The 23,411-nt window shown below is 41.7% G+C and overlaps 1 protein-coding gene across 1 annotated transcript in view; it reads left to right on the top strand.

Moving 5' to 3' along the window:
* THSD4 (thrombospondin type 1 domain containing 4) overlaps positions 1–23,411 on the top strand; it is a 571,330-nt gene that overhangs the window by 9,914 nt on the left and 538,005 nt on the right. Inside the window, exon 2 of the mRNA XM_060097078.1 lies at positions 2,554–2,623. Coding sequence (XP_059953061.1) covers positions 2,554–2,623 — 70 coding nt within the window. The remainder of the gene's footprint in view (positions 1–2,553; positions 2,624–23,411) is intronic.

Below are 23,411 nucleotides of genomic sequence, written 5' to 3'. Positions count from 1 at the left end.
GCAACTTCACCATCCAGGCGTGCACCCTTAGCCCCCTGTGTGCTGAGCAGCACAGGTCCATGTGCCTGTGCATTGGACAGTACAGAGAGAGAACATTTCCATTGTTGTAGAAAGTTCTCTTGGACAGCACTGGCCTAGAGCCTCAGCAAGTTATAAATCAACTCTTTGATTCTTTTCACCACTGATTTTATATTTTTCTGAATAGATTCCTTACTTGGAAGGATTTCATGTACAGATATGCTACATTAAAAGAAAGTCTAGTCAGATATAAAATTTTCAGTCTCTCATCCAATTTAAAGCTTCTTTCTTCCCCCCATCCTGGGCCTGGTCTGGCCTCAGACCCCTGTAGTGGGAAGAGAGGGCTTGGCTGTTTCTTCACACTCCTAGTTCCCCTCTGTGCCCCCCTCCCTCTGGTCCTCATTAGTTCCTCCAGGACAGAGCAGGGGAGGGGACAGATAGCTGGGCAAAGAGGATCTCAATAGCATCGGTGCCCGCTGTCACCTGGTGTTGCTGTCTGATGTCTATGTTGTGGATTCTCCTCTCAGGGCCCTTTGGTTGGTCCTTTGGAGAACCTCCCCCTCACTGGGATCTCCTGCTGTGCATCCCCTGGTTCAGGCTGTGCAAGTACTGGCTGCCTCTTTATCCCGCCTCCCCCAGCTCCTGGGCCCCGTGGGTATGCACCACACATCACCTGTCTTTTGGTGAGCAATCTGCTTTGATGAGGTCCTTGCCAGAGGACCTAAGTCCTGATTTCCATGGGAGAACCCCAGCTTTTCTTGCCCCTGTAAGCTCCAGGTACGTAGGCTGCTCCCACCCCAGCCCTCTCGCACCGCTCCGCCCTCCTAGACACTCCAGCCAGGTTTTGTCCTTTAACTACGTTTCAGGGGAAAATCAAGCACTGCTCCTTATACCCCAAACCCAGGGGGTCCAGATCAAGCTCTCGAATGGTAGCCCTCCTTGTTTGGCTGGGAGGAGCTCCAACTTTTCCTCCCCTAAGGGGGGTGGAGGGGCTGTGCTCAGCATTTCTGCATCCCTAGCAAACTTCTCTCATTCTCCAGCCCACACCCCACTCCTTGCTCAGCCTGAAGGTTTAGGGTGAGGGGCTGCGGGGCAGGATGGGTGGGGGCAGAGGGAGGCGCCTCCGTTTCTGGTCCTGAGTACACGGTGCAGCCCTTCTCTTTGGAACGTGTGTGTATGTCATCCCATTGGTTCTTAGCTTTGGGACCTCAGTGCAACTCTAAGACAGCAACAAAAAGGATGCATGGAACACCTTGGTACATATCCCTTCCCCATGCTTCTTGTCCCACCACACGGCCTCTAACCAGTCCGGCCACATCCATTCTGTGTGGTCTGCTAGACCAGTCTCATTTTCAGGCACAGTGAGGGTTAGGGTTAGGGTGGAATTTAGGGTTCTCAGAGATGGTGGGAGCTTTTCTAGCTCCACAGACCTTACCCCCCAGATTCAGACAGGTAGTCCTCATGCCCGCCTCTACACAGTGAGTTTTCCTTGGACAAGGGCATGTTTCACATCTCTCAGTTATGTTAGAGGCCTCAAGAAGGTTGAGAAGCACTGGGTTACCTAACTGCCCTCAGGGCTAAACCCTTAAAAAAAGAATTCAAAAGACAACTAAGTAGGACCAGTGGCCTTTTTCCTGGGATGCTTCAAACAGTGCTGTTGATGATGTGACATCAGGAAACTTCAGGCATTTAATTAATTGGCAGTACTTGTTTCTCCTCTGACTAACTAGCTGTGCCGGGCGTGTCCATCTCTGTTATCTTCAGTGATCCTTACAGAAGATGAAAACATTGAAGCTCAGAGACATTGGCTCACCCAGGCTCACCCAGATGGGAATGGCGTAGCTGGGATTCTGGCCTCGATGTGTTTGAATCCAAAGCTTCACGCTCTCCCAGCACACCCTGCTGTCTTGGGGCCAGCTGGCTCCTATTTCTACACCTTCTCTTTATTTGATGACAAGCCCTAATCAGGGCTGGTGACAGTGGGGCTTAACACAGCTAATCTCACCCATGGAGAACATATGGGACACTAAAAGCCCAAGGACGGGCAGAGGAATGGTTCCGAGGAAAGCCTGGAATGTGGGAGAGGAACTTCCCTGGGAGAAGCAGCCCCCCTTCTGGCCTGACCTTACCACCTCCACGAGTACCAAGCATGCACGAGCACTTACTCTGTGCCAGGCACGGTGTGTTATCTTATACAGGCCTCCCCAGACCTCCAGCCAGCTTCTGTGGTGTCCCCATCTTACAAGGGAGGAGACTGAGGCTCAAAGAGGTTAAAGTCCTGACTTGGAAACCTTGCTGGTAAGCAGTAAAGTGGGGTTTGATCCCAGGTTTGATCCCAGGTCTGCCTCATGCCACAGCCCTGCCCGCAGCTCTCTCCTCTCCTGTGGGGCCCTTTGCATCTTCACTGGGTCACATCCAGGGCCTGGGTTGGACTGTGCTCTCCCTTCCAGTGATGAGACGGGGATGCGCCTTCTGCTGGATGCTGCTGCCTGGAACATACTCACAGCCCTGCCTGTTGCTGTTTTTCTTTCTCAGTGTCCTGGGTTCCCTCCTGCTGCTTGGATTCCAGCTCGTCTGCCCACAGCCCTTCACTGAACACAGAAAGGTAAGCCATGGCCGTTCAGAGGCTTTCCTTCTCTGCCCAAGGGCCTGGGGTTGAACCAGTCATCACCACCTTGAGCTTTGTTCTATTTGGAGGTTGAGTCACTGCTGATTCTCAGAGGAAGCACCATTTATAGGATGTTCACCAGTCTTCCTATCCTTCCGAAGTTTCTGATCTTCAAAATGAAGCTGGTGCCCAGAGTCAGTCTCTGATCCGAAAGCAGTGCTGGCTTTGTATCCTGTGTCCATTAGAGTGGGGCGGTTAAGGAGAGATGAGTGAGCAGACTCTACCTCCCCTAGGGGTGGAGGAGCACCAGCACGGAGCCTTTACCCCTGCTAGGGGCACCTTCAGGGGGATGCGTGTGGATGGTTAGAGAGAGAGCTGCAGCTAAAGCTGAGGCTGTAGCCATGTAAGAGCACCCCTCGGAGGGAGCCATCCATGATCTTCGGTTAGAAGGACACTGCAGCCAGTGGCCAGGCAGGGAGGGAGCAGGGAAATAAGGACCCGGCCCTCTTTTTCCTCCTTCCCTCCACCTCCTGCTGGTGACTCCCTAAACCTGAATCCAATCAAAGGACAGAAGACAGAAAAATCCCTTAATGCAGTGCTCAAAGGCCAGCCTCCTGGGCAACAGGGCTGGGTGGAGAAGGGTGGACAGAGCATCTGGAGGGACAAACGGACAGTAGCAAGCATGCTTCCCTTCAGGCTCTGTGTGTTTCATAGTAAAGGAATTATTCACTGTTGCCTAAACAAGCCCAATGCTGTCCTGCAACAGAGCAGTTGTGTGATTAATATTTCCTGAGAAACAGATGCATGATATGACTTTGGGAGGCTCCCTAAAATCCCTTTCTCCTATCTAGGAACTCCTTATGTCTACAAGTAATGAAATGCAGATACTTCTGAGAGGACTGATAGGTCAGTCATATGTATCTAACTGTGACTGAGTTGGTTGGAACCTTTCCTAGAGGGGCTTTTCATAGGTGAAGTCCAGGAGAGAAGGGGGGCAAGAAAAGAGTATGTGTACAGGTTTGCCTAGATATGCACCTTCTTGGGAGAAGTTCTTTTTTTTTTTTTTTTTTTTGCGGTACACGGCCCTCTCAGTGTCGTGGCCTCTCCCGTTGCGGAGCACAGGCTCCAGACACACAGGCTCAGCAGCCATGGCTCACGGGCCCAGCCGCTCCGCGGCATGTGAGATCTTCCTGGACTGGGGCACGAACCCATGTCCCCTGCGTCGGCAGGCGGACTCTCAACCATTGCGCCACCAGGGAAGCCCTTGGGAGAAGTTCTTGATGTTCTTGGCTGATTAGTCTAATTTATCTTAGGTCTGTGGATTATGTTCTGACTTGGTCTTTCTGGGCCAGATGTGAACCTATATTGTGTTGTGTCCCCCATTAGGGTGTCAGCTCCATGAAGGTGGCATCTTACCTGTCTTGTTCACTCCCCAATTTCCACCTCCTGGAATACAGCATGGCCTGTTGTAGGTGCTCAATAAAATGCTTGTTGAAAGACTGACTGAATGAATGGAAAACCTGGCCAAGATCTAAACATCATTTTGTTGGAGTCACTTGGCAATTTATAACCCTTTTACTCTACTACATCATCCCCATTCATGATTTCAAGAGCCAGAGAGGACAACTATGATAGATTGAATGTTTGTGTCCTCCCTGCCCTCCAGGTTGGTGTGTTGAAACCTAAACCCCTATGTGATGGTATTTGGAGGTGGGACCTTTGGGAGGTGATTAGGTGATGGAGTGGGGTCCTCATGAATAGGATTAGTGCCCTTGTAAGCGTTATGGGAGAGCTTGCTGCCCCACCATGTGAGGATACAAGGAGAATTCTGCACCCCAGAGGTCGGCACTGTGCTGGCACTCTGACCTTGGACATCTAGCCTTCAGAACGGTGAGAAATCAATTTCTGTTGTTTATAAGCCACTCAGTCTATGATATTCTGTTTTAGCAGCTCAAACGGACTAAGACAAAAATCGGCACTGAGAAGTGGTGGTGCTGCTATAACAAATACCTAAAACGTGGAAGTGGCATTGGAACTGGGTAATGGGTAGAGGCTGGAGGAGTTTTGAAGTGCATGCTAGAAAAAGCCTATGCTGCCATGAATGGACTTTTAAAGGCGATTCGGGTGAGAGCTGAGAAAGAAAAGAGGGGAGCTCAATCTTCCTAGGGAATACCTAAGTAATCCCGAATGAAATATTGGTAGAAATATGGAGGTTAAAGGCCATTCTGATGGGGTCTTAGATGGAAATGAGGAACATGTTATTGGAAACTGGAGGAAAGGCTGTGCTTGTTAGAAAGTGGCAAAGAACTTGGCTTGTTCCTGTTCTGGTGTTTTGTGGCAGGTAGAACTTGCAAGCGATGAAATTAGATATTTAGCCAAAGCAATTTCTAAGCAAAGTGTTGAAGGAGTGGCCTGGTTTCTCTTGACTGCTCATAGTAAAAAGTGAGAAGAGAAAAATGACTTAAAGATGGAACTGTTAACTGGAAAGGAAGCAGAACACAGAACTTAAAGATTTGGAAAATCTTCAGTGGATCCGTATTGAAAAGAATGAGAAAGTCTGTCCAGGAAAGGATACTACGGGTGTGGTCGAGAGACCATTTGATAAGGCGATTAGTCAGTTATCTTGACAGACGCCAGGAGCTATTGTCCAGGACAGTGGAAGAATGCAAAGGGGGCTGCGGTGCCTTCCAGATCTGGCTCATCTCCGCATCACCTCTCTTGGCGGTTTCCACTCCCCACACTCACTCTGAGCTCCTCAGCTGCGCCAGGAGCTGCTCCAGTGGCCCAGGGGAGGGTGTGGGCTGTGCCCAGCAGAGCCTTGGGGGCATGACTGGCTCCACCCAGATTTCAAAGGACAAGGCTTGAGCCCAGGTCCCAGGACCCCAACCTTGGAGAACCAGAGTCGGGGCAGGGCAGCCTGGAGCTTTGAGGCCCCAACCTGTGCAGGTAGGACCATGGGCCCAGTGGGCCTGGAAGGCAGAGCATGGAGCCAAAGAGGATTATTCTTAAGCCTTTATGGAATTTCCCCAATTTGGACTTTCTTCTTTCCTCTTTCTCCCATTTGGAATGGGAATGTCTCTCCTGTGCCTGTCTTACCATTGTATTTTGGAAGCACATAACATGTTTGATGTTAACATATTCACAGCTGGAGAGCAATTTGCTTCAGGATGAATCATACCTTGAGTCTCACCTATATCTGATTTAGATGACATTTAGATGAGACTCTGGGCCTAGAGTTTAATAATGATGCTGGAACCAGTTAAGACTTTCAGGGTTATTGGGATGGAATGAATGTATTTTGCTTGCAAGAAGGGTGTGAATTATGGGGGCCCAGGGATGGAATGCTATAGACCAAATGTGTCCCCGCAAATTCATTTGTTGAAACTTAATCCCCAGTGTGATGATATTTGGAGGTGGAGCCTTTGGGAGGTTATTAGGTCATGAGGGGATAAATGCCCTTATAAAAAGGGTCCCAGAGGGATCTCTAACCTCCTCTGCTATGTGAGGACACAGGGAGAACATTGCTGTCGGTGAACCAGGAAACAGGTTCTCCCCAGACACCAAATCCACAGGCCCCTTAATCTTGGACATCCCAGACTCCAAAACTGTGGAAAATAAATTTAAGTTTTCCATAAACCACACAGTGTATAGTATTTTTGTTACAGCAGCTGGATCAGACTAAGACAACTGTCTATTTTCATTATTATGTTGTATTATTTATTAGTGTTCAGAGTTAATCAGGGTTGTTAATCCTAATAGTTGAATCAATCTACCAGTGTTCTTTTTTTTTTTGCTGTTATTCAAATAGACCATCATACCTGAAAATGTTTTATAAATGGTCAACTTACTTTGCTGTTTCTCTTAATTTTTCAAGTTAGCCTGAATGATATAAATATAGCCTGAACAAAAGGTTCACAAAAAGGTATTGCCTCCATATTTCTTTTTCTTTTTTTTTTTTTTTAATGATGTTTATTCTCTTTACCAAGCTGTACCATAATGTGCTTGGTAAGCCTCCATATTTCTTAAAGAAAGTATTTGTTCTGAGAAATTTTAAAAAATGATTTATGAATTACTTTAGAATGTTGAATTTAAAATTTGAGCAAAAAGTTTCACATCTTGGTGTATGGTTCCTCCTTGTCAAAATATGAAAAACTTTGCAGTAGAAAGTTAGATTTAAAAAATTATTTTTTCACAATAACGTATAGATTCCTTTACTTGGAAAACATGCATTTTAGGACAGTTCTTCAATATAATTATATACATTTTAGCTGCCAGGATCATTGTCATTGTCATTCACCCCAGAGAAGAAAAGACTCAGTGCTTTCTTGGTTGGTGAATTTCTTCTTGACGTTTTATTGGAGCTCTGTGGAGCTGTGACTGTCATCCTGCCTGGCTATATCCCCAAAATCCTGGAGCACAAGCAGTACTGGCAGTAGTAACATCCATTTATTTCTGCAACATAAGAAATAAGGAGATACTTATTAAAACAGGGGTTGGAAATGTTTTTCTATAAATGGCCAGTTGTGACTATTTTAGGCTTTCTGGGCTACAAAGTCTCTGTCACAACTAGTCAGCTCTGCTTTTGTAGCACAAAAGCAGCAATAGATAACATGTAAATAAATGTACATGGCTGTGTTCCAATGAAACTTTATTTACAAAAAACTGGATTTGCCCCATGGCCCGCCATTTGCTAGCCACTGCTCTAAAGTCGGGTAGAGAGAGGTTAACTGTAATTACTGTATATGTGTTTTGAAGTTGGGACTTTAAGGAACACAAAGGATTTGAGAAAAAAAAGTATATTTTTTCATTAAAACATAAGAATTATGATTGCTATCCAATTGTTTTCATTACTTAGATAAATCATAATTGAATTCCTCCTGACTGTTTTGTGGCAAGATCCACTCTCAATCTGTAGTAGAGAGCAGCAGCAAGAATTAGAAAACCATTTATGGTAAATTCTTAAGGGACAGCATTACTGATTTGTGCATACTGTAGTTTAGTATGCGTATGAAAACTACCCTCTAAAAGACATCTCTTTTTCTTTCTCATTTATTATAGTGTGTCCAACTTTAGCATATGGAAGCATTTCTACAGTGTAAGTTATTCTGAGGAAAAGACATAATTTGTGAATGCTGTCAAGTAAACTATGCATTTCTAAATGCTGCTTGGGTGACTGGATACATCTCTGTAAAAACTGTCCCATAATAGTGCAGGAAAGGGGGACTCGGGTGCAGAGTATAAGTAGCTCGTTTGAGAGATTTCTATCCAGAAGTCTTTCTCTCACTTCTGCAACATGGATGGCATCAGAAAGGATTGCTCAACCTCTGTTCTTGGTAGTTATTTAATGACACGTGGCAAATGATTTCATTTTAAAAACTCCCTGTGGCTTCATTTGCTGATAAGGTAAGACCAAGAGCAAAAAAAACTTGACCAAGAATTTAATAAAAACCATGTGTTGGGCTTCCCTGGTGGCGCAGTGGTTGGGAGTCCGCCTGCCGATGCAGGGGACACGGGTTCGTGCCCTGGTCCCGGAGGATCCCACGTGCCGCGGGGCGGCTGGGCCCGCGAGCCATGGCCGCGGGGCCTGTGTGTCCGGAGCCTGTGCTCCGCAACGGGAGAGGCCACAGCAGTGAGAGGCCCGCGTACAGCAAAAAAAAAAAAAAAAAAAAAAAAAAAACCATGTGTTATTAGTACGGGAAAATATGCAGATTGCAGAAAGCTTTTAACTTAATGAAAGTGTTCTGTCTGCTCCACAGACATTCACTGAGCAAGTTGCTTTATAAGTCATAATGTGTATGGTCAACATAATCTATTTAGGAAAGAATCGTGAAACATCGTATTTTATTCCTACATATGGAAAAACATACATATACTTTAATCACAACTGCTTAACTTGTTTTTTTTTAAAGTTTACTTTTTAATTAAAAGTATGCATGTTTATTACAGAGAATTTAGAAAACAATGCAAAACAATGAAGAAGGAAATAAAAACTCACTCCTAGGGCCACCAGCCAAAGAGAAGTGCTCTTCAATCTGTTATTTATAGAAACTTTAAAACAAGCAAACAAACTAAAAAAAACCCAGACACACTACAGAATGAAGAAAGGCTGAAGTAAAATATTTGTTTTTCTAACTGATTAGCAAGCCACAGTGTGAATAGCAGGGGACCTTGTAATGGGTTTAGAGCCTACAATTACTGTGTGCAGCTATTGACTTCAAATTGCCTCTTGACAATGTCCTACAACTGGATATTGAACAGAAAGCCTATAGAAGGACAAAAAGAAGTTTTAGGTAACATAAAATTACTCATATTATTATTATTATTATTATTATTTTTTGCGGTACGCAGGCCTCTCACTGCTGTGGCCTCTCCCGTTGCAGAGCACAGGCTCCGGACGCGCAGGCTCAGTGGCCATGGCTCACGGGCCCAGCCGCTCTGCAGCATGCGGGATCCTCCCGGACCGGGGCACGAACCCGCGTCCCCTGCATTGGCAGGCGGACTCTCAACCACTGCGCCACCAGGGAAGCCCATAAAATTGCTCATATTATTGCTCCTGTATTCAAGAAGGGAGAAAACAGTAATGTTTCCAGAAGAAAATATATGAAAATATCCTAATGATTTGAGGTAGGCAAGGATTTCTTAAACAACACACCAAAAGAACTAACCATAAAAGAACTGGACTTCATTGGAATTGAGGACTTTTGTTTATCGAAATACACCATAAAGAGTGAAAAGATAAGCCATAGACAGGGTGAAGATATTCACAATTATATATTTGACAAAAGATTCATACTCAGATTGTATGAAGAAACTACTAATCATTAAGAAAAAGTTAAGCAATTCAATTTTAAAATGGGCAAAAGACTTGGAAAGACACTTCATGTAAGAGGGTATTCTAATGGTCAGTAAGCATGTGAAAAGATGCTCAATCAAAATCATTAAGTAAATCATTAGTCCCTAGGGAAATACAAGTTAAAATGAGACACCACCAGAATGGCTAAAATGAACAACACTGACAGTACCAAGTGCTGATGAAGATGAGGAGCAACAGGAACTTTCATATACTGCTGGTGGGAGGTTAAATAGTAAACCCCTTTGGCAGCATATCTTAAAACTGTTTGTTTGGCAGCATATCTTAAAGCTTTTTTTTTTAACAACCTGGCTATTCTACTTCTAAGTATTAATATTAACCCAAGAGTGATGAGTGCATGCCTCACCAAAAAATACACATTAAAAATGTTCATAGAAGTTTATTTATAATAACTTAAAATTAGAAATAATCCAAAAGTCTATCAGCAAGAGAATGGATAAATAAATTATAATATGTCCATACAAGATAACATTAAACAACAATTAAAAATTAGACATCTGTTTCCAGCCAAGATGGACCAACAGCGATCAGATTTACTCTCCCATCTAGAATAAGAGCAAAATGGCCAAGATAGAGCAACAGGGACCAGATTTCCCCTAATCCTCTGACCTGAAACAACCAAAAGAAAATAAAACCAAACAACATATATAAAACAGTGTTTTTCAAAACACTGGACATCAGGCAACAAAAGACAGTGATCCCTCAGAGATGAGAAACAAATGAGTTGAATGTGAAAATTTCCCCAGCTAACTGCTGGGGAAATGGGAATACAGGCAGAAACTTCTGACCTCCTTGAGTTAAGGAGATGGACTTGACAGTCCAGCTAGATCAAGGTGGAGAGAGTCTGCAGGGCAGAGTACCAGAGAGGAGAGAACTACACAAAGGGAAGACTGCAAGAGATCTGCAGGACTTTCTCCTCAAGGATACAGTGCTGCACTGACCAACACATGTGTGAGGAAACAGCCTGAGGCCAGAAGAGAATTGTCAGACAGGATTAAAGGGAACAATTTCTGGTACTCAGGCAGGAACAGGAACAGTGACTCTTCCCAGCAGCCAGGCTTTATAAACTCATAATCCAGGAGGCATTGGAGAGAATACTCAGGAAGCTCTTGCCTTGGTACTGCATTGCTCTGGACATGACAAACAAGTCATAAAAGCACTACTGAAAGGGTCAAACTGTTTCTAAATAACTTAGCTATCCTAGCACAAGTCTCAAGAATATAGGAATATGAAAATATCCAGCACCCAACAAGGTAAAATTCAAGATGCCTGGCATTTAGTCAAAGATTACGAGGCATGCACAGAAGCAGAAAAACATTAGCATTATTCTCCATAATGAGAATAGTCAGTCAATTGAAACCAACTCAGAATGACACAGATGTTAGAATTTGAAAACAAGGATATTAAAAGTTATTAAAACTGTATTCCATATATTCAAAAAGTTAAGTAGAGGTTTGGAAAATATAAAAAACACCCATGTCAAACTTCTCGAGATGAAAATGAAAATTACACTGGATGGGATTAATGGAAAGTTAGACAGTGCAGAAGAAAAGAGAACTTGAAGATATAGCAATAGAACCTTTCCAAAAAGAATCTAAAAAAGATGAGGAGTATCAGTGACCTCCGGAACAACTTCAGGTGAGCTTTTATATGTACAATTGGAGTACCAAAAGGAGAAGAGGTGGGGGGGGGCGGTGACAGAAAAATATTTTTTAAAATATTAGGAAATGTTCCAAATTTGACTAAAAGACTATGAACCCAAGAATATCAATGAACTCCAAGCACTAGAAACATGAAGAAAATGGCACCCTTACACCATTATCAAACTGCTTAAAATTAATGATAAAGATAAAAATTTTAAAGCCCTTAGGGGAAAAAACATTACATCCACAGAAACAAAGATAAAGATGATAACAGATTCCTTGTCTGCTGTCACTCATGCAAATGAAGCAATATCTTTAAAGTACTGAAAGAATACAACAGTCAACCTAGAATTCTATACCCAGAAAAAACAACTTTCAAAAAATGAAAGTAAAGATGTGTTCAAACATAAATGCTGTACCACACCTGTACCACAAAAATTGTTAAAGGAAATTCTTTAGGCAGAAGGATAATGATTTCAGAAAGAAATATAGACCTATACACACAATGAGATGAACCAGAAATAATAACTGCATGGATTAATATATAAGGTTTTGAAAAATTATTTAAATCTCTTTTAAAGATTGACTCCTTAAATGAAAACAATATAATGTGTTGTGGAGTTTATAACATATGTATAAGTAAAATGTATGGCAACAATAGTGTAAATGCCAGAAGAGGATAAATGGAAGTATAGTATTGTAACGTTCTTATAATATATGTAAAACTGTGTCATATTACTTGAAGGTAGACTGTGATAAGTTAATGACGTATACTATAAACCTTGAAGTAACAATTCAAGAAACACAACAAAGAATTTTAGCTCAGAAGGAAATAAAATAGCATCATAAAAATACCCCAATAATTCAAAAAAAGGCAGAAATAGAAGGAAAAGAGATGGGACAACTAGAAAACAAATAGCAAGATGTTAGACTTAAATATAATTATATTAATAATCACAGAAGCACCTCAACTACAAGGCAGAGTTTGACAGGTTGGGTATAAAAAAACAAGACACTCAACTGTATGCTGTTTATAGGAAACACACTTCAACATAAAGACACAAATTAGGTTAAAAGTAAAAGGATGGAAAAAGATATACCATGTTAACACTAGTCAAAAGAAAGCTGGAGAGACTCTATTAATATCAGATACAGTAGATTTCAGAGCAAAGAGTATTACCAAGGATAAAAAAAGTCATTTCATAGTGGTAAAGGAGTCAATTCATCAGAGGCCATAACAATCCTAAACATTTATGTACCTCATAATAGAGCTTCAAATTACTGAAGCAAAATCTGATATAGCTGCAAGGAGAAACAGAAAAGTCCACAATTACTGTCTGAGACTGTAATACCACTTTCCTAATACTGGTAGAGCACATAGACAGAAAAATCAGTAAGAATGGAGAAGATTTGACTATGACCATCAATCAACTTGACCAAATGGACGTTTGTAGGACATTCCCCCAGACAAAATCTGATATGTATTCTTTTCAGGTGCGTGAAGAACACTTACTAAGATAAATCATATTTGGGGCCATAAAGCAAGTCTAAATAGACAGGATTCAAGTCACTGACAGTTTATTCTCTGATCACTGTGGAATTAATTTAGCAATCAGTAAAAAAGATACCTGGAGAATTCCTAAATATTTGGAAATGAAATAAAACACTTCTAAATAATCCATGGGTCAAAGAAGAGATGAAAGAGAAATTAGAAAGTACTTTGACATGAATGAAATTGAAAACACAAAATATCAGAAACTGTGGGATGCTGCTAAAACAGCACGCAGGGGGAAATTTATATAACTAAATACCCATAAAGACAAAAAAGGTCTCTAATCAGTGACCTCAGTTTCCACTGAGGAAGCAACTAGAGAAAGAATGATTAAACTCAAAGTAAGAAGAAAGGAAATAATAAAGATCAAAGCAGAAATCTATAAGGTAGAAACAGAAAAACCATAAAGGAAACCATTTATTCCAAAAGTTGGTTCTTTGAAAAGATCAATAAAATGGATAAATCTTGAACCAGAATCATCAGGGATAAAAAAATGAAGACACAAATTGTCATTATCAGGAGACAGGCTGGTAGCATCACCATAGATTCTGTAGATATTATTAACAGGATAATAAGGGAATATTATTAATACTTTATTCTTATAAATTCAACAACTTAAATGAAAAAGACAAATCATTTGAGAGATACAGACTATCAAAGCTCACTCAAAAAGAAATAGATAACCTGAATATTCCTATATTTATTAAAGAAATGGAATTTGTAGTTTAAAATCTTCCTGCAAAGAAAACTCCAGGTCCTGATGGCTTTACTAATGAATTCTTACAAGCATTTAAGGAAGAAATAATACTAACTTTACAGAAGCTCTTCCAGAAAATGGAAGAGAAAGAAAACTTCCCAACTCATTCTATGAGAACAGCACTACATACCAAAGCCAAATAAAGATGTTACAAGGTAAGAAAACTGTAGGCGATTATTCATCATGAACAGAGATACAAAAGCTCTAAATAAAATTTTCGCAAATTAAATCCAACATTATAAGAAATGATAATACATCATGAATAAGTGGGCTTCATTCCAGTCATAAGAGTTTGGTTCAACATTTAAAAATGAATTGATATATTTCATCATATTAACAAACTAAAAAAGAAAAACCATATGGCTACTTCATTAAATGCAGAAAAGTTCTGACAAAATCTGACATCCATTCCTGATAAAAGCTCTCAGCAAACTAGGAATAAAAAGAAACTTGCTATAACCCGATAAAGGACATCTACTAAAAACCTATAGCTAACCATACTTAATGATGAAAGACTGAATGCTTTCCTTCTAAGATGGAGAAAAAGACAGCAGTGTTTTCTCTCACCACTTCTACATTGTACTGGAAGTTCTAACCAATGCTGTCAGGCAATGAAAAGAAATAAAATGTATCTGAATTGGAAAGGAAGAAGTAAAATTGTCTTTATTTTCAGACAACAAAATTGTCTGTAGAAAATCTGATGAAATCTAAAAAAGACTATTAGAATAAGTGAGTTTAAGTTATTGGATATAAGGTCAATAAGCAAAGAGTCAATTGTGTTTCTGTCAACTGCCAATGAGTAATAGAAAATTAAGTCAAAAATGATATCATTTACAACAGCATGAAAAATATGAAATACCTAGGGGTAAATTTGACAAAAGATGTGAAAGACCTATACACTTATAACTATAAAACATTATTGAGAGAAATTAAAGAAGACGTAAATAAATGGAGAAATATACTATGTTTATGAGTAAGAAACTCAATATTATTAAGATAACCATTCTCTCTAAATTGATATATAGATTTAACACAATACCAATAAAATTCCCAGCAGACTTTTTGCAAAAATTAACAAACTCATTAAAAAACCTTTATGAAATGCAGGGGACCTAGAATAGCCAAAAAAAATTTCAAAAAAAAGAACAAAATTCCAGGAGTTATACTACCTAATATTTGCATTATTATGAAACTACAGTAATAAAGATATCATGTTATTGGCATCAAGGTAGATAAATAGTGGAACAGAATATAGATCCACAAATATATGGACAACTGAATTGTGGAAAAAGTGCGATGGTAATTCAGTGGACAAAGGGTAATCTTTCAATAAATAATCCTGGGACAGTTGGATATCCACATGCAAAATAGTGAACTTCAATCCATACCGTGTACAATATGCAAAAATTAACTTGAAATTGATCATAAATCTAAATGTAAAACCTAAATCCTTAAACCTTCTAGAAGGAAACAAAGGGGAAAATACTTGTGACTGGACTAGACAGAGATTTTATTTTTTAGATACAACATCAAACTCATGACCTATAAAAGAAAGAGTTGATTGATTAAATTTTATCAAAACTCCTAACTCTTAAGAGAATGAAAAGGCAAGCCACAGACTGAGAGAAAATATTTACAAGCCACATATTGATAAAGGACTTGTATCCAGAATATATAAAGAACACTCAAAACCCAATAATAAGGAAAAACTACCTGATACAAGAGTAAGCAAAAGATTTGAAATGATGCTTCACCAAAGGTACATGGTTGGCAAATAAGCTCAGAAAAAGCTTTCAACATCATTAGTCATTAGGGATATACAAATTAAAACTACGATGAGATATGGCTACACACCTACTAGAGTAGCTTAAATTTAAAAGACTGATTGAAAAAATAAAATAAAATAAAATAATATAATATAAAATAAAATAAAATAAAAGACTGATTGTACCAAGTGCTGATGGCGACGTGGAGGAGACTGCCTCCCTCGCAGGCTGTTGGTGGGACTATAAAAATGGTAAACTATTCTGGAAAACATTTTGGCAGTTAAAAAAATTACACATATACCTATCATATGATCCAGCATTTACCCAAGAGAAAAGGAAATATATATCCACACACAGACCTGTACATGAATATTCATAGCAGCTTTATTTGCCATAAACTGGAAACAACCCAAATGTCCATCAACAGGTGAATGGATGAACAAATTGTTGTCTATCCACACAAAGAAATACTACTCAGCAATAAAAACAAAGAAACTATTGATACCTGCTACAACATGGATGAATCTCAAAATAATTATGCTGAGTGGGAGAATCTATACAAAAAAGTGGACTGTATTAATCCATTTATATAAACTTCTAGGAAATGTAAAGTAATCTATAATGATGGAAAGAATATCTGTGTTTGTGGGGGATGGAGAAGGGGAGGAAGGGGAGATGACCAAGGGGTACAAAGACACCTTTGGGGCGATGGATATGTGCATTATCTTGATGATGGTGCTGGTTTCATGGGCGAATAGGTATGAGCAATCTTATCCAATTGTACACTTCAAATATGTATAATTTATTTTGTGTCAGTTATACCTCAATAAAGTTGTTAAAGATAAACTACTCGTATAAGCAACAACTGAATAAATTTCACATGAATTCATTCAGTGAATTCACTGAATACATTTTTCTTATTGACTCTAAGAAACTAGACACAAAATACCTACAGTATGAGTCCATTTGTATTTAGTTCAAGAACAGACAAAGCTAATACGTGGTGAAAATAAAATCAGAATAATTGATACCTACGAGGGGTGGGGGTGGGATTGACTAGTAAGAGGCATGAGGAAACCTTCCAGGATGTTGGAAATACTCTTGATCTTGACCTAGGTGCTGGTTTTTTAGGTCTTAAAAGTGTAAGGAGTCATACATTTAGAATGAGAATACTTTATGCACTTCATGTGTGTTGTACCTCAGTAAAGAAAAGGAGAAAGAAGACCATGCAGTGCATTAAATGCCATTACTGAAATGGCAATGAAAGTCTTTGGAGCAGTGTGGGATTGTCCTTTCAGAGTTACCAGGAAACAAAGATGCTCTTCAAAGAACAGCATAAGGCGCATTCTCATTAGTGAATGTCCAGCCACAGAACCCTTGCAGAACTGGAAGCTGACTCTAAAGCAGGCACTGTGTCTTTTCCAGCTGGTATTTGTCAGACCTTCTGTTTCTAATGGCATAAATATAACTGAGTGCTTCTGAAAAATTAAGAGTATTTCTACTTATGAGAAATGAAGAAATTAAAGTAAAAGGACCTTATTAAGGACTGGGAAAAATGTTAATGTTCATTAATTCATGCTGTGCCTAATCTCTTGGTTTCAAATCCAGCAGCCGAGAAGTCAAATTTGCTTCTGTTACTAATGGAGCAGCAAGCTTTGGACCGTATGTTTGGGAAAGCCCTTGACAATGTAGCAGAAAGAGAACACCTTCAGCTTTTATTTGGGACATAATGGGGAATTCCTGGCCTCTTAGCCTTTTTCTGGTTTAGGGCTAGGATTCCCTACCAGATCTCTAATTTTTTTCTGAGTGTGCTATTTGCCCATGGGTAGATGGCACAAAGTGTAACACAGAATAAACCACTTTGCCTGGAGCCCAGTTTTCACATTGGCCAGTGCTTGCTGACTTCCTCAACAGCAGACTGGGTCTGCCTTCCCAGCCCCTTAGGACTTCTTTGCCTTCTCCAACCTTGGCTGACTTAACTTGCATTGGGTTTTCATCCTCCCAGCCTTGTGGTATCTACCAGGTCTCTCCTGTGGAGAAGGAGTCTTGGTCCCATTTATGTTGATGTCCACTGCCCGTGGCCGGTGCCAGGAAAACAGGAAGGAAGTCACAGCCATCCGCTTCCCAACATGGAGGCTCTGCCTTTGTTAATCCTCTGCTCTGCTTCAGATCCCTCCTTCTCTAGATTATGAAAGGAGTTCTTATCTTGTGGGAAAGCTCTAAATCAAGAAATGAAACATGAAAGACCTAGGTAAACTTGGGTCACATATTCTATTTGTAGAAGTCTGTGAAGATGCTGAGGGACCATCAGAGGAAGCAGACACTGGGGTAATGTAAGCTGGGAAAACTGAGGCAACCAGCCCACATTTTTAATGGCAAAAATGATATCCATTGAGGTTTTTTTTTTTTTTAAGATTTACTTATTTATTTTATTTATTTTTGGCTGTGTCAGGTCTTAGTTGTGGGCCTCAAGATCTTTGTTGTGGTACATGGGCTTCTCTCTAGTTGTGGTGTGCTGGTTTTCTCTTCTCTAGTTGTGGCGTGCAGGCTACAGGGCACATGGGCTCTGAAGTTGTGGCGTGCGGGTTCCAGAGTGCGTGGGGCTCTGTAGTTTGCGGCATGTGGGCTAGAGTTGAGGCACGCAAGCTCAGTAGTTGTGGCGCACGAGCTCAGTAGTTGTAGCGTGCGGGCTTAGTTGCCCCGCGGCATGTGGGATCTTAGTTCCCTGACCAGTAATCGAACCTGCGTCCCCTGCATTGTAAGGTGGACTCTTTACCACTGGACCACCAGGGAAGTCCCTCTGTTGAGTTTTGAGTGTTCCTTCCCTATGACACCCTCTGCCCTGATTTCCTTAAAAAACTATTTTGGTATTTAATTCGTACTAAGTTCAAGGGCAAAAAAACCCTTTATTTTTCTACATCGTGAATATTTCTTTTGTTCTAAGTGATTTTCCTGCTTCACAGAAACACACACAACCCAGTTTATAAATTCCTTCCTTTGGAAGTTTGTAGTTCCATTTGTAACAGTATTTAAAAATAAATACATTGTAAATTTGTTATTATTGTCTGAACAAACTCAGCACCCGTATCTCACATGTGATCTTACTACAAACAAGCAGAGTCCTACAGAATAGATGTTTTGTGTGTGTTTTGACCCTAACAAAGTGACTTTGAGACTATAAATAGTTATAAGAAAAAAATGACTATTTTATGTACTTCAATTTTTTTCTTGAGATTTCCATTCCCTCCCACACTTATACACACAAAACTCAAACCATAAAAAGGTGTGTTTAAAATAACTTCTAAATTCCCCACTATGTTATGTTTCCAGGCCAGATTACAGTTAAAACAAACTTTTGACAGACAGAATAACTTATCACTTAGGCCACAAATCTTGGTCTTTGGAAAAGAAAATGAATAGTACAGTCTTAAGGCCACTGTCCTTGTGTGTATGTTAGTGGCCCCCCTTCTCCTCCAAATGATGATGTTACCCGATTCTTGATGATGGAGGAATTTGGCAAGTGGAGTCTTCACATGCCAGCCGGCTTCCATCCCCTCCACAGGATGCTCACTTCTTGGGTAGTTTGGAGAAGTAGAGAAGTCAATGTCCTTTTGTTCCTAATTTTATTCTGTTTGTATTGCTTCTCATATCTTTAATGCATGTTTTTACTTATGGCCGAGTTCATCTTTTTTCCATTAACTCATCATACACTTACCAAGTGCCTACGATGTGAATTTGGACTCTGAAGCCAAACTGCTGAGTTGATACCTGGCTCTGCTGCTTACTAACTCTGGACCTTGGGCAAGGTCCTGTGCCTCAGTTTTGTCATCTGTAAAATGCGGATGATAATAGTCCTTATCGTATAGGTTGTTCTGAGGATTGCGTGAGTTGTATATAAAGGGTGGAGGATGTTGTTGGACCCAGTAAGTTGTATGTAAGTGTCGCTGTCATTGTTTGCTGTTGTTGTGATGGCAGATGCCAGCTTTGAGCTACATGCTGTGTACCCAAACAGGCTGCTTCTCAAGGAGCTTCCCTTCTAATGTCACAGGCAGGATTTCTACCCAAGTCTGATGTATCTAGACCAGAGTTTCTCAGCCTTGGCACTACTGGTATTTTGGGCTGGATAATTCTTTGCTGTGGGACTGTTCTGTGCACTGTTAAAAGTTTAGCAGCATCTCTGGTCTCTACTTACTAGATGCCAGTAAGACGCTCCTTCAGTTGTGACCGTGAAAAATATCTCCAGACGTTGCCAGATGTTCCCTGGGAGACAAAATTGCCTGCAGTTGAGGACCACCTATTTAGCTGGGTAAACCCACCTGCAGAGGCAGCACTGTGGTTCCCCCTTCTTTCTAGGGAGACCCTGGTTACCTGTGGTCATCTTCCCTCTGAGCTTGTTGTTGAAGATCCATGTTACGTTTTACAGGTGTCTCTTAACCACATGTTTGGAACCATAGGGACATTCCTGCTGTGACCACTGTGGCCTCCTTAGTAGGAGGGACTCCTTTTTAAAATAGTCTCCTCCTGGGCTTCCCTGGTGGCGCAGTGGTTGAGAGTTCACCTGCCGATGCAGGGGACACGGGTTCGTGCCCCGGTCCGGGAAGATCCCACGTGCCGCGGAGCGGCTGGGCCCGTGAGCCATGGCCGCTGAGCCTGTGCGTCCGGAGCCTGTGCTCCGCAACGGGAGAGGCCACAACAGTGAGAGGTCCGCGTACCGCAAAAAAACAAAAACAAAAACAAAAACAAAAAAAAAATAAAAATAAAATAGTCTCCTCCTTCTCAATTTCTTGGGCTTCTTTAGAAAGAGGAAGGAGAGGGACTCCCCTGGTGTCCAGTGGTTAAGACTCCATGCTTTCACTGCAGGGGGCACCGGTTCGATCCCTGGTCGGGGAACTAAGGTCCCACATGCCATGCAGCCAAAAAATAAAAATAAAAAGAGGAAAGGGCTTCCGTGGTGGTGCAGTGGTTGAGAGTCCGCTTGCCGATACAGAGGACACGGGTTCGTGCCCCGGTCCGGGAAGATCCCACATGCCACGGAGCGGCTGGGTCCGTGAGCCATGGCTGCTGAGCCTGCGCGTCCGGAGCCTGTGCTCCGCAACGGGAGAGGCCGCAACAGTGAGAGGCCTGCATACCGCAAAAAAAAAAAAAAAAAAAAAAGAGGAAAGAGAGAGACATAATCTTCCTAGCATTTCAGTTCAGGACTCCCCGTGAAAGCAAGCCCCCTGGCCCTTTATAGCTTAAGGAATTTACTGCTTACCAGTATGGGGAACAAGCAGGGATCGCAGGACCGCACATGGGGAATCTCACTCTGGGAGTTTGTGTGGCCATAGTCCTTGGTCCTTGCTGATGGTTAACACTGAGAGAATGCTCACCATGCACCAGGCTCTGTGCTAAGCACATGATGAGGATTGTTCACATTTATCCTCGAAGGCAGATATTTTTATCCCCGTTTTATAGGTGGGGAAACCTCAGCTTAGAGATATTAAGACCGCAGCTACCAAGTGGCAGAAGCAGGATGCAAACCCGGGCAACTGAATGCAAAGTGCTTAACCCCAGCGATGCTTATCCTCAGCAGCATCTCCCTCTGGTCTCTAGAAAGCAGCAACTCACTTCTTGGGATGCCCCTGTCTGTGCCCTAGTTAGATTTCGTTTCCTAGAACCCATCCTGGTCGTATACAGCTGTCCATCAGTAACTTCAGGCTGACCTGAGATGTGATGAGAGTGATTTTATTTTGTTTTGTTGGCGTGGTGATAATGCACAGCTGAGACCCCACCCGTCCCCCGCCCCTATTTCTTGGCTCTGCCTATGCTAAAAACCAGACCATTTTCTTCCCTGTGTTTAGGTTCACTGTGCGCTTCTGCTAAATGACAAGGGTTGCTGTGGTGTAAACCAACCTTGTAAATTAGATTAGAACTTTTGAGCTAAGCCCTTCGGTCACAGAACTTACCCTGTTGGCACCAGGTGTCCTAACATCTAAATTTCCCTAAGACGAACCTCTTTAAAACTGTCAATACTAATTCTATAAGCAAAAAGTGATCACTTTTAATATAACTCCAGTTCTGCCCCAGACACAGAACCTCATATAAGCCCCAAATAAGAACTTAGTATTGAAAGAGAGTTATACCTAATTTCAAGGGCCTTTACTAGAATTGTATTGTATTGAATATTGTTCAAAATATGTTGCCCATTGAAGGTATGGTGTTTTTTCCCCCCTAGTTTATGCTAACAGGTTATGGTTTGGACCATAAATCCATCTATTACCTGATTTCTCTTTGGCCTACCTTGGTTTCCTTTTGCTGAGGCCACGTGGATCTGCTTTACTTTTCCACTTTGTATTAAAACCCTTGGCTTTAAGATCACTGTCCTTATAGTTTTAGTAAAAGCATCAGCATCTGTAGAAAGCAGTCAGAGAAAATGAAGGTCATAAAATGTCAGAGTACAAAAGAATTACGTAGAATCTTTGCCTTAGAATAATTCTGAGGAGCAGCAAGAACATCTTGTTCTCTTTCTTTGTTCTCCTCCCACGCCTTTTACAGGGACACTCCATGTCCATGCACAGAACCACAGGAGGAGGGCATAGAGTTCAGTCTGGAATTAATCATCGATGCAAAAAAATGCAGGAGGTTTATTGAGCACTTGCTGTGTGTCAGGCACTATACAAGGTCCTGGGGATATGATGGTGAGGTACTGGCCTCTCCTTGGAGGAGCTCAGGGCCTAATGGAGGCGACAAAAATAAATGATCACGGTGCAGTTGGGGAGATGCTATGATGGTGTCTGACCATTGAGTTTGGGATCACAGAGGAGAATGGTGATGCTGATAGTGACACCTAACATTTACTGAGCACTTTTTACATGCTTGGCACTGTACTTTCTACACATTATCTATTTTTTTAATCCTCACAACAACTGTGTGAGGTAGAAGCTACTCTTATTCCCATTTTACAGACGGGGAAATTGAGGCTCAAAGAGAAATTCCCTAAGCTGAGTCTTAAAAGCCAAGTAGGAATTATCCAGGGGGAAGAAATGAGGAGGTGGAGATTCTGGAATGCAGGAAAAGCAAGTACAAAAACACAGAGACGAATGGATGGGATGACCTCTGTGTATCAAGAGAGCATTGGGAGCTGGGTACACCATGTGGTTCTGCCCATGGTTAAGTGATTTCAACCTTTTGACTTGTTTTTTCATTGAAGAGCAACCTACTCTTCCTCAAGTAATGGGCCGCTTAATTATGTAATGCACCCACGTGATGGGGGTGAACTCCTCAACCTTGAAGTGGTTGTTCAAGTGACTCTGATTTTAGGCTTGGGGGAAATAACAGCTGGGCCTCTCTGGGAAAGTCGTAGGGCTGGCAGGATCCCCGGGGGTATTGGGTTCTCAGGCTCCCAAGCTGGACTTCAAGTGGACTTAGGCAACTCAACCTCTGTGACATTTGCTTTGTCCCTCAGATGCTCAAGTCTGTATCCCCAAAACCTACTGCAGCTGTATAATCCATAAAATGGGGATACCAGTGAAGGCAAGGCATTTCAGGTGATTAATTATAGCTCAGATGAAAGCCTTTAAACCATTTGGTGAAAGGTGAAGAATAAATAATCCCACTTCACAAGATTCCTTCATTAACTAGTCACCAGTGATCTGAGTCCTTATATGTAGAGCTGGCAGATGTTAGATGTACTAGGAAAACTGTCTTGGCCTCTGCTTCGTGCAATTTTAGTTCACAGCGGGTGGGTACAAATAAGAGCAAACCAGAGGTGGAATTTTTTTCCATACAAAGAGCATGCCTAGTGGAAAAGCAGCCTTTTCAGCAGGGGAAGGCAGGTCGAGCAGGACAGCCCCTGATTGTGCCTTGTCTCATGGCTTCTCCTTTGCAAGGGCTGCTCCTTGACATTGAGTTGGGGGAGGGTGATGATCGCATTGAAATATCTGCTCATAGGCAAGGCCCTGCCTTCCTCCACACCCTCTCTCCTCCTCTAAAGACTTTCTGGAAAACAGAGCAAAAACAATGAAGCAACCCCAAGGCTTGATGAGAAGTGCATTCTCCGTGCAGCCCCGATTACCCTACGCCTTTGTCCCCGTGGACTCTGTGAAGGGTATGGCTGTCAGGTGTCGCTCCTCCCTGTGTAGGGTAATCTGCACTGATTGACTTGTCCATTGTCCTTCCCCTGGAGCTAAAAACAAAACAGGAAAGGCTGCTTGGTGG

The sequence above is a fragment of the Mesoplodon densirostris genome, chromosome 4 (genome assembly GCF_025265405.1).
Source record: "Mesoplodon densirostris isolate mMesDen1 chromosome 4, mMesDen1 primary haplotype, whole genome shotgun sequence".
In the NCBI taxonomy this organism is placed as follows: domain Eukaryota; kingdom Metazoa; phylum Chordata; class Mammalia; order Artiodactyla; family Ziphiidae; genus Mesoplodon; species Mesoplodon densirostris.
The sequence above is the reverse complement of the archived record's forward strand: the minus strand, read 5'-3'. Positions and strand labels throughout refer to the sequence as shown.